Genomic DNA, 14,720 nt, shown 5'->3' with positions numbered 1-14,720 from the left:
TGGCTGTCCCAGTCAATGTTGGGAAAGTTAAAGTCCCCTACTATTACCACCCTATTTTTCTTGCAGCTGTCTGTAATCTCCTTACATATTTGCTCCTCAATTTCCTGTTGACTATTTGGGGGTCTGTAGTACTACTGCCGTGATGTTCTCCCTAATCAAGAATGCAACTCCCCCTCCTCTCTTACCTCCTGCTGTATCTTTCCTATAGCATCTGTACCCTGGAACATTGAGCTGCCAGTCCTGCCCCTCCCTTAGCCATGTTTCAGTAATAGCTATAACATCCCAGTCCCATGTACCCATCCATGCCCTGAGTTCATCTGCCTTGCCCATCAGACTTCTTGCATTGAAATAAATGCAGTTTAATCTAGACTTCCCTTGGCCTTTGCCCTGCTTTCTCAGACCATCTGTCCGGTCATGTTTTGTACACTCTCCCTTACTGCCTTTTGTTTCTGTCACCACTTTACTTCCCACTGACTTCCTGCATCGGTTCCCATCCCCCTGCCACATTAGTTTAAACCCTCCCCAACAGCACTAGCAAACACTCCCCCTCGGACATTGGTTCCAGTCCTGCCCAGATGCAGACCGTCCAATTTGTACTGGTCCCACCTCCCCCAGAACCGCTTCCAATGGCCCAGGAATTTGAATCCCTCCCTCTTGCACCATCTCTCAAGCCACGTATTCATCTTAGCTATCCTGTCATTCCTACTCTGACTAGCCCGTGGCACTGGTAGCAATCCTGAGATTACTACCTTTGAGGTCCTACTTTTTAGTTTAACTCCCTAAATTCAGCTTGGAGGACTCTTGCCCATCTCCAAATGCATTTGTGGAAGAGCAGTGGCCGAGCCCTGGATTTCAGACAGCCACGTGTCCTCTCAGCTGAGAATTGTTTGCTGGAGTGGGAAAATAGTAGAAAAATCTGCAGGGGTTGGTTAGGGGAAATAGATCGCAATGAGCTTGGATTGAAGCTATCAATATATTCTGAAGCAAGGAGAGGAACATAATCCAAACCCATTAATTGCTAATAAATAAGCCCTGACTCCAGCATAGAGGAACTGTTCAATTACTGAGTCGGGGAAGGATATCTGATAACAACGGGCAGTGAACATAAGAATTTGGGGGAAAGGGAAGAGATTATTTGGACCAACAAGCCTGCCACTGGTTTGTCTCAATACTACCTATCTGATTTCTCACTCTCAGCCACCTCCCCAATCCTATATCTCCAGAAATACATCCTGTAGTCTTTAGCCCATTTGAACTGCCTGTTTCAGTGACTTTCCCATGTAACTTATTGCACATCTCAAATACCCTACGGCTGAGAAAGTTTCCCCTAATTCCCCCTTACTCTATTTTTCTCATTCCCAATGTCTCCCCCAGGGGTTTGAACCCTTCACAACAGTGAACAATTTGTCCGGATGAATTTTGTTAATTACCTTCAGAATCTTAAAAACGTCCACTAGGCTGCTTCAAAGCCCACTTTTCTGAAACTTATTTAAATAAAAACAAAAAAAAGCTCCAGATGCTGGAAATATTAAACAAAGCCAGAAAATGGCGGAAACAGTCAGCAGACAGTGCAGCATCTGTGGAGAAAACAGACACGTTAAAGTTTCAGGTATGGCCCCGTCGTCAGAACTGGAAAAATTCAAGATGAACAGCATTTAAAAACGAGCTGAACAAAGAGGAGGAGAGAAAGAAAAGAAAACACACAGCAGAGGGAGTACGATGACCAGTGAAGGGTTTAAAAGAAAATCAGGAGATGCTTAAATAGGAAGCATGATGAGAGTTATAAATGACATTTGGGAGACAGAGGACATTTGAAAAGCTGAGGTTGTTTAGTACTTGATGGGTCATTATACTTGTGTGTGTCTGTTCATGCGTATTTGTGTCTGTTCATGCGTGTGTGTGTCTGTTCATGCATGCCTGTGCATGTGTTTGTATCTGCTCATGTATATGTCTGTTCGTGTGTGTCTGCTCATGCGCGTATGTCTGTGTATGTCTTCGTATGTGTGTGTCTGTTTGTGTGTGTATGCATGCGTGTGTGTCTGTTTGTTCGTGTGTGCGTTTGTTCATGTGTGCGTGTCTGTTCATGTGTGTGTCTGTTCGTGTGTGCATGCATGTCTGTTCGTGCGTGTGTCGGTGTGCGTGTGACTGTCTGTGCGTGTGTGTGTCTGTTCCTGTGTGTGTCTGTTCCTGTGTGTCTGTTCATGCGCGTGTGTTTCTGTGTGTCTGTTTGTGTGTACGTGTGTCTGCGTGTGTGTGTCCGTGTCTGTTCGTTCACGTGTACGTCTGTGTGTGCGCGTGTGTGTTTGTTCGTGTGTGCATCTGTTCATGTCTCCGCGCGTGTGTTCTCTTCCCTCTTTAGAGATGTTTTATCTTTAAAGTTTCCCAATTCTGATGAAGGATTACATCTGAAATCTTATCTTCTCTGTTTCTGATTCCGAAATTCTTTAACCTTTCTTCATAACTTAAATTCCTGAAATTTACAATTAGTTTTGTTCTCACCTTCTGCCCCTCTCAAGAGGCAGAGATCAAGATTGTTACATAAGAAATAGGAGCAGGAGTAGGTCATACGGCCCCTCGAGCCTGCTCCGCCATTCAATCAGATCATGGCTGATCTTCGACCTCAACTCTTCCATAGCCGCAGAAGGGAACTTTGTCTCTTCTACCACAACCTATTACCGTATTTGCCTTTTTAACTGCAGCCAATCAGCATGCTGACGGTTTCACAGATTAACCCCTAGATATTACTGTGTTCCGTTTATCACATGCTCCCTATTTAGATTCTCCCATACTGATGATTTCACACTTCTCCACATTGAACTGTCACCTGTTGGAGAAATTTATTTACGAGATCTAATAATGAATGAGCTGAGGGTGGAAGAATGGAAGAGGTAGAAGTAAACAGTAGGGATCATTGTGACGGTGTAAATCACGGTAGCTTGTTAATATAAGAAATAAGGTCGTAAACCTCGTGCATATTAATAATTCCTCCTCAGGGGGTCTCTTGATTTGCCAAAAATAGAAGAAATCAGTGTCTTGACAGTAAAAACAGCATTAAGTCAATTGACTTCCTGCATTAATGGAAGTTCTGACCAGCCAAAAAAAGGAAAGCTATAGTTGAGTTAACTTTAACAAAAGATGGAGAAAACCCTTCTTATCTTTTTTTTTATCCATAGGAATTAACACCGGTTCTTATTATGCAGTTTCAACGCTTCTGAACAAGATGGTGCTGACACATTACCCAGTATGTACCTTGTCCTCTCACGGGCTTTTTCTTACTCAATAGTTAATGCTTCAAAGTCAGGAGAAATTGTGTCTGAAATTAAAGGGTGTTTTTTAAATCTCACTATATTGTACACTAAGCAGCCACTAAGATCAGTCATGTGGACAAAGGCTTGTATCCTGAAGCTGCTGGGTCCGACCTTCTGTTCTCTCTTGGCTCACCAGAGACAACTGCCTTGTGATTGATCGCAGTGTCCCATTTGGATGAGGGAAAAGGGAGGGGGAATGAATCTGACCTGAGCCATTATATCTCCCAGCCTGTGTACTTCCCATTGGTTGAGCATAGGGAAGCAATGGCATAGAAATCACGGACAACTGGCTTAACTTGCATACAGTTCCACCGCGACGGACAACGCACCTAATGGAAGCACAGGTCCTTAGATTGGTGCTGGTGGGGGAGGGAGAAATAAGAGAGCTGCAAAAATTGACTCTGAATCCCGGACCTGACTGGGTCCTGAGATGTGCTGTACTGGTCCATTCAGGCTCACACTTGTTCAATACTAATGTGCAAGCCTAACGTACTGACCTGCAGCTGCACAAATATCATCTGCTGATTGAGTAAAACAGGTTCCATTTTGCTGATTTAAATTTCTGTTCAATAGCTGTTAGACCTTTTATAGTCTTTTTTTTAAAATGTGGTCCTTAACATGCACAAGCAACCTCAAATGGGATCATTTCAGTGGTTGCTGCAATCTGCCACTACTCTTCATTAATTCAACCTATACTTAAAAATAATTAGTCTGTCATCCAAATGCAGAAAAACAACTACACGTTTGTGAATTTGGCATTATATAGGGGCAACGACAGTCCTCCTGTGCCCTTTCACTCCAGTTGTGTCTGTCTGTCTGTCTGTCTGTACATAAGCGTCATTCTGGAAATGTACCCAGTTCTTTTTCTCCATCAATTGGCAGCAGTTTCACTGATGGCACACCGAGAAACATACTTATCATAGTATGTACAACACAGGAGGCCACTTGGCCCATCGTGCCTATGCTGGCTGTTTGAAAGAGTTATCCAATTAATCCCACTCAGAATCATAGACGGTTACAGCATGGAAGGAGGCCATTCGGCCCATCAAATCCGCGCCAACTCTATGCAAGAGCAATCCAGCTAGTCCCATTCCCCCACCCTATCCCCGAGGCCCTGCAAGTTTTTTCCTTTCAAGTATTTATCCGGTTCCCTTTTGAAGGCCATGATTGAATCTGCCTCCACCACCCCCTCGGGCAGTGCATTCCAGATCCTAACCACTCGCTGTGTAAAAAAGTTTTTCCTCATGTCACCTTTGGTTCTTTTGCCAATCACCTTAAATCTATGTCCTCTGGTTCTTGACCCTTCCACCAATGGGAACAGTTTCTCTCTATCTACTCTGTCTAGACCCTTCGTGATTTTGAATGCCTCTATCAAATCTCCTCACAACCGTCTCTGTTCCAAGGAGAACAACCCCAGCTTCTCCAGTCTATCCACGGAACTAAAGTCCCTCATCCCTGGAATCATTCTAGTAAATCTCTTCTGCACCCTCTCTAAGGCCTTCACATCCTTCCTAAAGTGCAGTGCCCAGAACTGGACACAATACTCTAGTGTTTTATAAAGGTTAATCATGACTTCCTTGCTTTTGTACTCTGTGCCTCTATTTATAAAGCCCAGGATCCCGTATGCTTTTTTAACCACTTTCTCAACCTGCCCTGTCACCTTCAACGATTTGTGCACATATACCCCCAGATCTCTCTGTTCCTGCACCCCTTTTAGAATTGTACACTCTAGTTTATATTGCCTCTCCTCATTCTTCCTACTGAAATGTATCACTTTGCATTTTCTGCATTAAATTTCATCTGCCACGTGTCCGCCCATTCCACCAGCCTGTCTATATCCTCTTGAAGTCTATCACTATCCTCCTCACTGTTCACTACACTTCCAAGTTTCGTGTCATCTGCAAATTTGGAAACTGTGCCCTGTACACCCAAGTCCAAGTCATTAATATATATCAAGAAAAGCAGTGGTCCCAGCACTGACCCCTGGGGAACACCACTGTACACCTCCCTCATGTCTGAAAAACAACCGTTCACCACTACTCTCTGTTTCCTGTCACTTAGCCAATTCTGCTACTGCCCCTTTTATTCCATGGGTTTCAATCTTGATGATAAGCCTACCGTGCGGCACTTTATCAAACGCCTTTTGAAAGTCCATATACACCACATCAACTGCATTGCCCTCATCGACCCTCTCTGTTACCTCATCAAAAACCCCAATCAAGTTAGTTAAACATGATTTGCCTTTAACAAATCCGTGCTGACTTTCCCTAATCAATCCACACTTGTCCAAGTGACTGCTAATTCTATCCCAGATTATCGTTTCTCAAAGTTTCCCCACCACCAAGGTTAAACTGACTGGCCTGTAGTTGCTGGGTTTATCCTTACACCCTTTTTTGAACAAGGGTGTAACATTCTCAATTCTCCAGTCCTCTGGCACCACCCCTGTATCTAAGGATGTTTGGAAGATTATGGCCAGTACCTCCGCAATTTCCACCCTTACTTCCCTCAGCAGCCTAGGATGCATCCCATCCGGACCAGGTGATTTATCTACTTTAAGTACAGCCAGCCTTTCCAGTACCTCCTCTTTATCAATTTTTAGCCCATCCAGTATCTCAACTACATCTTCCTTTACTGAGACTCTGGCAGCATCTTCCTTGGTAAAGACAGATGCAAAGTACTAGTTTAGTAACTCGGCCATGCCCTCTGCCTCCATGAGTAGATCTCCTTTTTGGTCCCTAATCGGCCCCACCCCTCCTCTTACTACCTGTTTACTGTTTACATGCCTGTAGAAGACTTTTGGATTCCCTTTTATGTTGGTCGCCAGTCTATTCTCTCACTCTCTCTTTGCCCCTCTTATTTCCTTTTTCACTTCCCCTTTGAACTTTCTATATTCTGCCTGGTTCTCACTTGTATTATCAACCTGACATCTGTCATATGCCCCTTTTTTCTGCTTCATCTTACTCTCTATCTCTTTTGTCATCCAGGGAGCTCTGGCTTTAGTTGCCCTCCTTTCTCCCTGGTGGGAATGTACCCAGACTGTACCCGAACCATCTCCTCTTTAAAGGCCGCCCATTGTTCAATTACAGTTTTGCCTGCCAATCTTTGATTCCAATTTACCCGGGCCAGATCTGTTCTCATCCCACTGAAATTGACCCTCCTCCAATTGAGTATTTTTACTCTAGATTGTTCCTTGTCCTTTTCCATAACTATTCTAAACCTTATGATACTATGATCGCTGCTCCCTAAATGTTCCCCCACTGACCTTTGCTCCACTTGGCCTGCCTCATTCTCCAGAACCAAGTCCAGCAATGCCTCCTTCCTCGCTGGGCCGGAAACATCCCCTGCCCTTTCCCCAGAGCCCTGTAACTTTTTTCCTTTCAAGTATTTATCCAATTCCCTTTTGAAAGTTATTATTGAATCTGCTTCCCCCGCCCTTTCGGACAGTGCATTCCAGATCATAACAACTCGCTGTGTTAAAAAATGTTTCCTCATCTCCCCTCTGGTTCTTTTGCCGATCGCCTTAAATCTGTGTCCTCTGGTTACCGACCCTTCTGCCAATGGAAACAGTTTCTCCTTATTTACTCTGTCAAAACCCTTTATGATTTTGAACATCTTTATTAAATCTCCCCTTAACCTTCTCTGCTCTAAGGAGAACAACCCCAGCTTCTCCAGTCTCTCCTCATCCTTGGTACAAGAGCCAGACCCTCCGCAATTTCCACCCTTACTTCACCCTGTAAACTAGGATGCAGCCCATCTGGACCAGGTGACTTTTCTACTTAGGGTGCTGCCAAACTTTTAAGTACATTGTCCTGTAGTTTCTTCTTTTGCAAGTGTTTTTGTAAAGTTTCAGCAGAGTTTTAACTTCATGAACCATTGTCTTCTGAAACTGAGACGTGTTTGCGGGTTTGCGTTGCTTCACTTGTTGTACGGTGACTGGTTTCAAGAAATCCATCTGGTCATTGATCCTTCAGACAGCCGACTCCTGTGCCTGTGGATAATTCCAGAAGTCATCAGCCTTTCATGGCTGTTGTCATTCTGGTACCTTTGAAGTGCAAGTCACTGAAACGACTAAAGAATTTGCAAAAGGTCTATCATATATCAACTGAGACTCTGATTGGTGATTGTACCTAAGCCGGTTATATTTGACGCCACCACAATGTTCCAGCTCCATTGCTGAAGACCTGCGTACCAAAATAGCCAAGCTATTCCAGTGCAGCTATGACATTGGCATCCGCTCTGGCGTAGTGTGTCCGACCCACAAAACACAGAATAAATCTAATCTGGCCAATTACCGCCCTACCAGCCTCCTTCTGATCATCGGTAAACTGATGGGAAGATTCACCAATAGAGACATCAAGTGGCACCCACTCACCGGTAACCTGGTCACCAATAGAGACATCAAGTGGCACCCACTCACCGGTAACCTGGTCACCAATAGAGACATCAAGTGGCACCCACTCACCGGTAACCTGGTCACCAATAGAGGCATCAAGTGGCACCCACTCACCCGTAACCTGGTCACCAATAGAGAGACATCAAGTGGCACCCACTCACCCGTAACCTGGTCACCAATAGAGAGACATCAAGTGGCACCCACTCACCCGTAACCTGGTCACCAATAGAGGCATCAAGTGGCACCCACTCACCCGTAACCTGGTCACCAATAGAGGCATCAAGTGGCACCCACTCACCCGTAACCTGGTCACCAATAGAGGCATCAAGTGGCACCCACTCACCCGTAACCTGGTCACCAATAGAGAGACATCAAGTGGCACCCACTCACCCGTAACCTGGTCACCAATAGAGGCATCAAGTGGCACCCACTCACCCGTAACCTGGTCACCAATAGAGACATCAAGTGGCACCCACTCACCGGTAACCTGGTCACCAATAGAGGCATCAAGTGGCACCCACTCACCCGTAACCTGGTCACCAATAAGAGGCATCAAGTGGCACCCACTCACCCGTAACCTGGTCACCAATAGAGGCATCAAGTGGCACCCACTCACCCGTAACCTGGTCACCAATAGAGAGACATCAAGTGGCACCCACTCACCGGTAACCTGGTCACCAATAGAGAGACATCAAGTGGCACCCACTCACCCGTAACCTGGTCACCAATAGAGACATCAAGTGGCACCCACTCACCCGTAACCTGGTCACCAATAGAGGCATCAAGTGGCACCCACTCACCGGTAACCTGGTCACCAATAGAGACATCAAGTGGCACCCACTCACCGGTAACCTGGTCACCAATAGAGACATCAAGTGGCACCCACTCACCGGTAACCTGGTCACCAATAGAGAGACATCAAGTGGCACCCACTCACCCGTAACCTGGTCACCAATAGAGGCATCAAGTGGCACCCACTCACCCGTAACCTGGTCACTATGGCACAATTTGGGTTCCATACATGGTTAGTAAATTAATAATAAGGAGACAAAGACTCAGCATTATTACTAGAATAATGAAGATGCAAGTTACAAGAAATGTTTTCACACAAATGATTGAACAGGCTGGGACTCTTTTCTCTAGAAAAGAGCAGAGTGAGGGGTGACCTGATAGAGGTCTTTAAGATTATGAAAGGGGTTTGATAGGGTAGACGTAGAGAAGATGTTTCCACTTGTGGGGAGTCTAAAACTAGAGGCCATAAATATAAGATAGTCACTAATAAATCCAATAGGGAATTCAGGAGAAACTTCTTTACCCAGAGAGTGGTGAGAATGTGGAACTCGCTCCCACAAGGAGTAGTTGAGGTGAATAGTGTAGATACATTTAAGGGGAAGCTCGATAAACACATGAGGGAGAAAGGAATAGAAGGATATGCTGATAGGGTGAGATGAAGTAGGGAGGGAGGTGGTTCGTGTGGAGCATAAACGCCAGCATGGACCAGTTGGGCCGAATGGCCTGTTTCTGTGCTGTAAAATTCTATGTCAGTCCATGTAACAAAAGGTTTCTTTAGAGAAGTAGCTTTTGAGGTAGAGGCTGTAACATCATTAAAATGGGAACTGATTAAGTATTGGGCAATTGGAAACTCAGTCTCCCCGGTTTGTGGGTGGGGTGAGGTGAGCTGGACCATGATTGCTTCTTCTGAACCATTTGAGTTTATTAAAGTGCCACTTTCCACTCGGACTGTTCCTAGAGGTCGGCTGTGACCAGGAGCTTTTCTCTTTGAGCAAGTTGGGCCCGAGAGTGAAGTGAAACTATATATCCTTCAGCAGATTAAATGCTCTACGCTGGGAATCTCCTCGGGACTTCTCCCGCTTGGTCACCTTAATTTTTGAAGAGGTTCAGCGAAGCCCCGTTTACGCCATGGTTATAGTGGCAGAGTGTAAGAATCCCTGAGCAAATTCCCGGCGCTACTGTTAAATGTAGAAGAAGCTGCAAACCTGGAAAGATGCAAAATGATGGACAACGCAAACACATCTGCAGGGTGGCAGTCACTCGGAAAAAGGAAAGGACTTGAATTTCTATACCGCATTTCACGGCCTCAGGACCTCCCAAAGAGATTCACGGCCTCAGGACCTCCCAAAGAGATTCACGGCCTCAGGACCTCCGAAAGAGATTCACGGCCTCAGGACCTCCCAAAGAGATTCACGGCCTCAGGACCTCCCAAAGAGATTCACGGCCTCAGGACCTCCCAAAGAGATTCACGGCCTCAGGACCTCCCATAGAGATTCACGGCCTCAGGACCTCCCATAGAGATTCACGGCCTCAGGACCTCCCAAAGAGATTCACGGCCTCAGGACCTCCCAAAGAGATTCACGGCCTCAGGACCTCCCAAAGAGATTCACGGCCTCAGGACCTCCCAAAGAGATTCACGGCCTCAGGACCTCCCAAAGAGATTCACGGCCTCAGGACCTCCCATAGAGATTCACGGCCTCAGGACCTCCCATAGAGATTCACGGCCTCAGGACCTCCCAAAGAGATTCACGGCCTCAGGACCTCCCAAAGAGATTCACGGCCTCAGGACCTCCCAAAGAGATTCACGGCCTCAGGACCTCCCAAAGAGTTTCACGGCCTCAGGACCTCCCAAAGAGATTCACAGCCTCAGGACCTCCCAAAGAGATTCACGGCCTCAGGACCTCCCATAGAGATTCAGAACCTCAGGATCTCCCAAAGAGATTCACAGCTGGTGAAGTACTCGAAGTGTAGTCATTGTTGTAATGTAGGAAACGCAGCAACAAGCTCCCACAAACAGCAGAGATGACAACCAGATCATCTGTTTTGGTGATGTTGGTTGAGGGATAAATATTGACCAAGACACTGGGAGAACGCCCCTGCTCTTCTTCAAATAGTACCGTGGGATCTTTTACATCCACTTGAGAGGGTTGAAAGGACTTTGGTTTAATGACTCATCTGAAAGACGACACCTCAGACATTGTCAGCCTAGATTATAGGCTCAAGTCTTGAATTCACAAAGTGCTACCACTGAGCCAGTACTGACACATTCTATAACTTTTAATCCCACTTCTCGAGTGATCTCGATTCAGCTCAGTTTTAAGGGTGACCCCAGGTTATTTTCTGTAAGTGAGAAAAGACCTTGCTAATTTCCACCTTATCTGTACCTTTCATTATTTTAGACCCCCGGATTATGTCTTCACTAAGTGATAAGCATGCTTATAACTAGAAACATAAATTAACCTGCAAAAAATGGTGAAGCATAATTTTCTTGATGTGCTGAAAACAAAATGAACTGCTGTCAATAACAGGAGAAAGGGCCCAGGGTGGAGTGTTGGAATGAGGAGAAAGGGCCCAGGGTGGAGTGAGGAGAAAGGGCCCACGGTGGAGTGTTGGAGTGAGGAGAAAGGGCCCAGGGTGGAGTGTTGGAGTGAGGAGAAAGGGCCCAGGGTGGAGTGTTGGAGTGAGGAGAAAGGGCCCAGGGTGGAGTGTTGGAGTGAGGAGAAAGGGCCCAGAGTGGAGTGTTGGAGTGAGGAGAAAGGGCCCAGGGTGGAGTGTTGGAGTGAGGAGAAAGGGCCCACGGTGGAGTGTTGGAGTGAGGAGAAAGGGCCCAGGGTGGAGTGTTGGAGTGAGGAGAAAGGGCCCAGGGTGGAGTGTTGGAGTGAGGAGAAAGGGCCCAGAGTGGAGTGTTGGAGTGAGGAGAAAGGGCCCAGGGTGGAGTGTTGGAGTGAGGAGAAAGGGCTCAGGGTGGAGTGTTGGAGTGAGGAGAAAGGGCTCAGGGTGGAGTGTTGGAGTGAGGAGAAAGGGCCCAGAGTGGAGTGTTGGAGTGAGGAGAAAGGGCCCAGGGTGGAGTGTTGGAGTGAGGAGAAAGGGCCCACGGTGGAGTGTTGGAGTGAGGAGAAAGGGCCCAGGGTGGAGTGTTGGAGTGAGGAGAAAGGGCCCAGAGTGGAGTGTTGGAGTGAGGAGAAAGGGCCCAGGGTGGAGTGTTGGAGTGAGGAGAAAGGGCCCAGGGTGGAGTGTTGGAGTGAGGAGAAAGGGCCCAGGGTGGAGTGTTGGAGTGAGGAGAAAGGGCCCAGGGTGGAGTGTTGGAGTGAGGAGAAAGGGCCAGGGTGGAGTGTTGGAGTGAGGAGAAAGGGCCCAGGGTGGAGTGTTGGAGTGAGGAGAAAGGGCCCAGGGTGGAGTGTTGGAGTGAGGAGAAAGGGCCCAGGGTGGAGTGTTGGAGTGAGGAGAAAGGGCCAGAGTGGAGTGTTGGAGTGAGGAGAAAGGGCCCAGAGTGGAGTGTTGGAGTGAGGAGAAAGGGCCAGGGTGGAGTGTTGGAGTGAGAAGAAAGGGCCCAGGGTGGAGTGTTGGAGTGAGGAGAAAGGGCCCAGAGTGGAGTGTTGGAGTGAGGAGAAAGGGCCCAGGGTGGAGTGTTGGAGTGAGGAGAAAGGCCCAGGGTGGAGTGTTGGAGTCAGGGCCTATAATTACAGCCACCTGGCCAATGTCCCTCCTGTGGGGCGTATTGTATGTTCTTGAAGGGCAGATTCCAAGTAGGTTATCCTCTGTTTAGATCAGTGGTTTTCCAGCCTTCCTGTGTGGGCTACGCTGCAAATATTGATGCGCTCCTGCAGACTTCTTGCTATAACCTTTCTGAATGTGGCTGTGAGCAGTCCAAAGCTAGAGTGCACTGACTTCAGAAAATTTCTTTGTTATTGGCAACAGAATCATTCTGCGGCAAAAGACACAGGAAAGAAATATTCAACATGTCAGTAACCTGACTGCACTAACTGAGTGGAACCAGACACCGCGATACACTGCAGCTGACGGCCTGTAGTGATTTTTAATGATAAATGAGCGGCCTCGTTTACATGGTCCTCGCATAGCTCCTTGCAGTTTCCCCCTGCCAATATGTGGTCACGTATGAAATGTTCCATCAGAATTACAGATGTGCTGACAGAGATTCAGATTTCATGTGGTGAACTTGTACGCACCCTCGGAACTCAATTTGAAAGCCACTGGTTTAATTGCTTGCCTATTCATGTGTTGAAAAGTTGTCTAGGCAACGTATATTGAACATAAGAAAAATTGAGGATGAGAATAGGCTCTAGTATGTGAGCTCTCCCATTACAGCATGCAACTGGTTTTGCTTTTGTTATCCTGCCTCACAGATTATTCGAAACCTTTCTCACTCTCTTCTAAGTAAAGACGTTCTTCCTGATATCTGTTCTAAATTTACTGTTCACTATTTTCCACTTGTGATGAGTGTATTTTATATCTATTTAATATTTTATTTACTTTGGCGAGGTTGTGAAAATTGAGTCTACATCTCCCCATAATCTAACGTTCTTCCCCATTCAGCCTCTCCACACAATACTGGAATGAGGCTGTCTTGAAACTCATTCTGGGGAACTACGTAGTGGATGAAATTGCGACTGATCCCAAATGGGTGGCGAGTGGTTCCCGCATTCCTGCAGCACGTAGCAGCCGTGGACAGGTGTTGGAGCATTTCATTGGCTCCCAGAAACTAATAACATTACGTGACGACTGCCATCTTCACACTGGTCAATTTCAGTCTCTGAATTTTTTTCAACAGCAAAATTCATCAACACTTTTCGATTTCAATTTCATTAAAGAGCTCCCTCACCCCAAAACGTTACTACTTTGATCTGATTAATCAATAGGTATCATCACCTTCATTGTTTATCTCCATTTACTTACTGGCATCATCCAGATAACTACCTACACTGATTGGCACATACTTATTTCAGTCAATGCTGACCCACACCATTACAATGTTAAACTCCATTTTCTCCAAAGCACACAAGCATTGTACAAAATGTGATAGACCTGCTACGATTGTAAATGGGCATTCTCACTCCCTTTGTCAAAACATGACCCTGGGCTGAGTCAGACTTGCTTTGATTTCTCGACCTACTTCCATCTTGGTTAAATCCCAATTCGTTTGATAGAATAGGATATTTTTACGTAGAATTGTCAGAGGCAAAAGAAATCCAGCAACTCCCAGTCGGTGCCACTGATGTCTGGTTGGTACCATATGCCACATAAACCCTCACCCTTACCATGTGCTGCCCCTACAAACAAAAATTTTGAATGCCTGCCAAACAACATCAATGGCATCAGCCTCTGAGAACTTGGGATGTGCTGGAAGCATCTATCAACACAATCTGGCAAACTGCCTTGCTGCACTCGGTGCTGCTGTGTGCGCTGCACTCGGTGCTGCTGTGTGCTGCACTCGGTGCTGCTGTGTGCGCTGCACTCGGTGCTGCTGTGTGCGCTGCACTCGGTGCTGCTGTGTGCGCTGCACTCGGTGCTGCTGTGTGCGCTGCACTCGGTGCTGCTGTGTGCGCTGCACTCGGTGCTGCTGTGCGTTGCACTCGGTGCTGCTGTGTGCGCTGCACTCGGTGCTGCTGTGTGCGCTGCACTCGGTGCTGCTGTGTGCGCTGCACTCGGTGCTGCTGTGTGCGCTGCACTCGGTGCTGCTGTGTGCGCTGCACTCGGTGCTGCTGTGTGCGCTGCACTCGGTGCTGCTGTGTGCGCTGCACTCGGTGCTGCTGTGTGTGCAGCAATTCCTGTGAGGTGTGCAGGAAGACTATAAACTAGGTCATCTCTTTACTCCTCCCATATCCATTGGTAAACAGTAGGATATTCTAATTATTAGAAATAATGGGGAAATGTATTCCTGATCTTTGAAAACCTACACATGTATTTGGGAGTATCATAATAGCAAATCAGTCTAAGGGATGTGTACTTTTTCAAGATTACTCTGGGTGTAAGTGATAATTTGTGAACATTTAATTAACCTTTATGTAAATGTCTTTATTACAGTTTCTGCTTTTCACTCTTGTTATGTATGCCATAGTTTGTAGAAATAACAGAAAATGGATGTTAAAGCTGATCATAATTTATTTTCTGTATTTTTTAAGTGGGTCTGGAGGACAAGACTTCTTCCCTTGGTTTTAGTACTCTATCTTACCATTCACCCCTAGTTCTTCGGTTTAGAAAGGTATGGA

The 14,720-nt window shown here is 46.4% G+C and overlaps 1 protein-coding gene across 1 annotated transcript in view; it reads left to right on the top strand.

Moving 5' to 3' along the window:
• The window catches only part of LOC137326807 (heme transporter FLVCR2-like), a 172,940-nt gene that overhangs the window by 55,981 nt on the left and 102,239 nt on the right, over positions 1–14,720 (top strand). Inside the window, exon 4 of the mRNA XM_067992201.1 lies at positions 3,174–3,241. Coding sequence (XP_067848302.1) covers positions 3,174–3,241 — 68 coding nt within the window. The remainder of the gene's footprint in view (positions 1–3,173; positions 3,242–14,720) is intronic.

Source organism: Heptranchias perlo, chromosome 10 (assembly GCF_035084215.1).
Source record: "Heptranchias perlo isolate sHepPer1 chromosome 10, sHepPer1.hap1, whole genome shotgun sequence".
NCBI classification, from domain to species: Eukaryota; Metazoa; Chordata; class Chondrichthyes; order Hexanchiformes; family Hexanchidae; genus Heptranchias; species Heptranchias perlo.
Note: the sequence above shows the minus strand (reverse complement) of the source record. Positions and strands in the feature narration are given on the sequence as shown.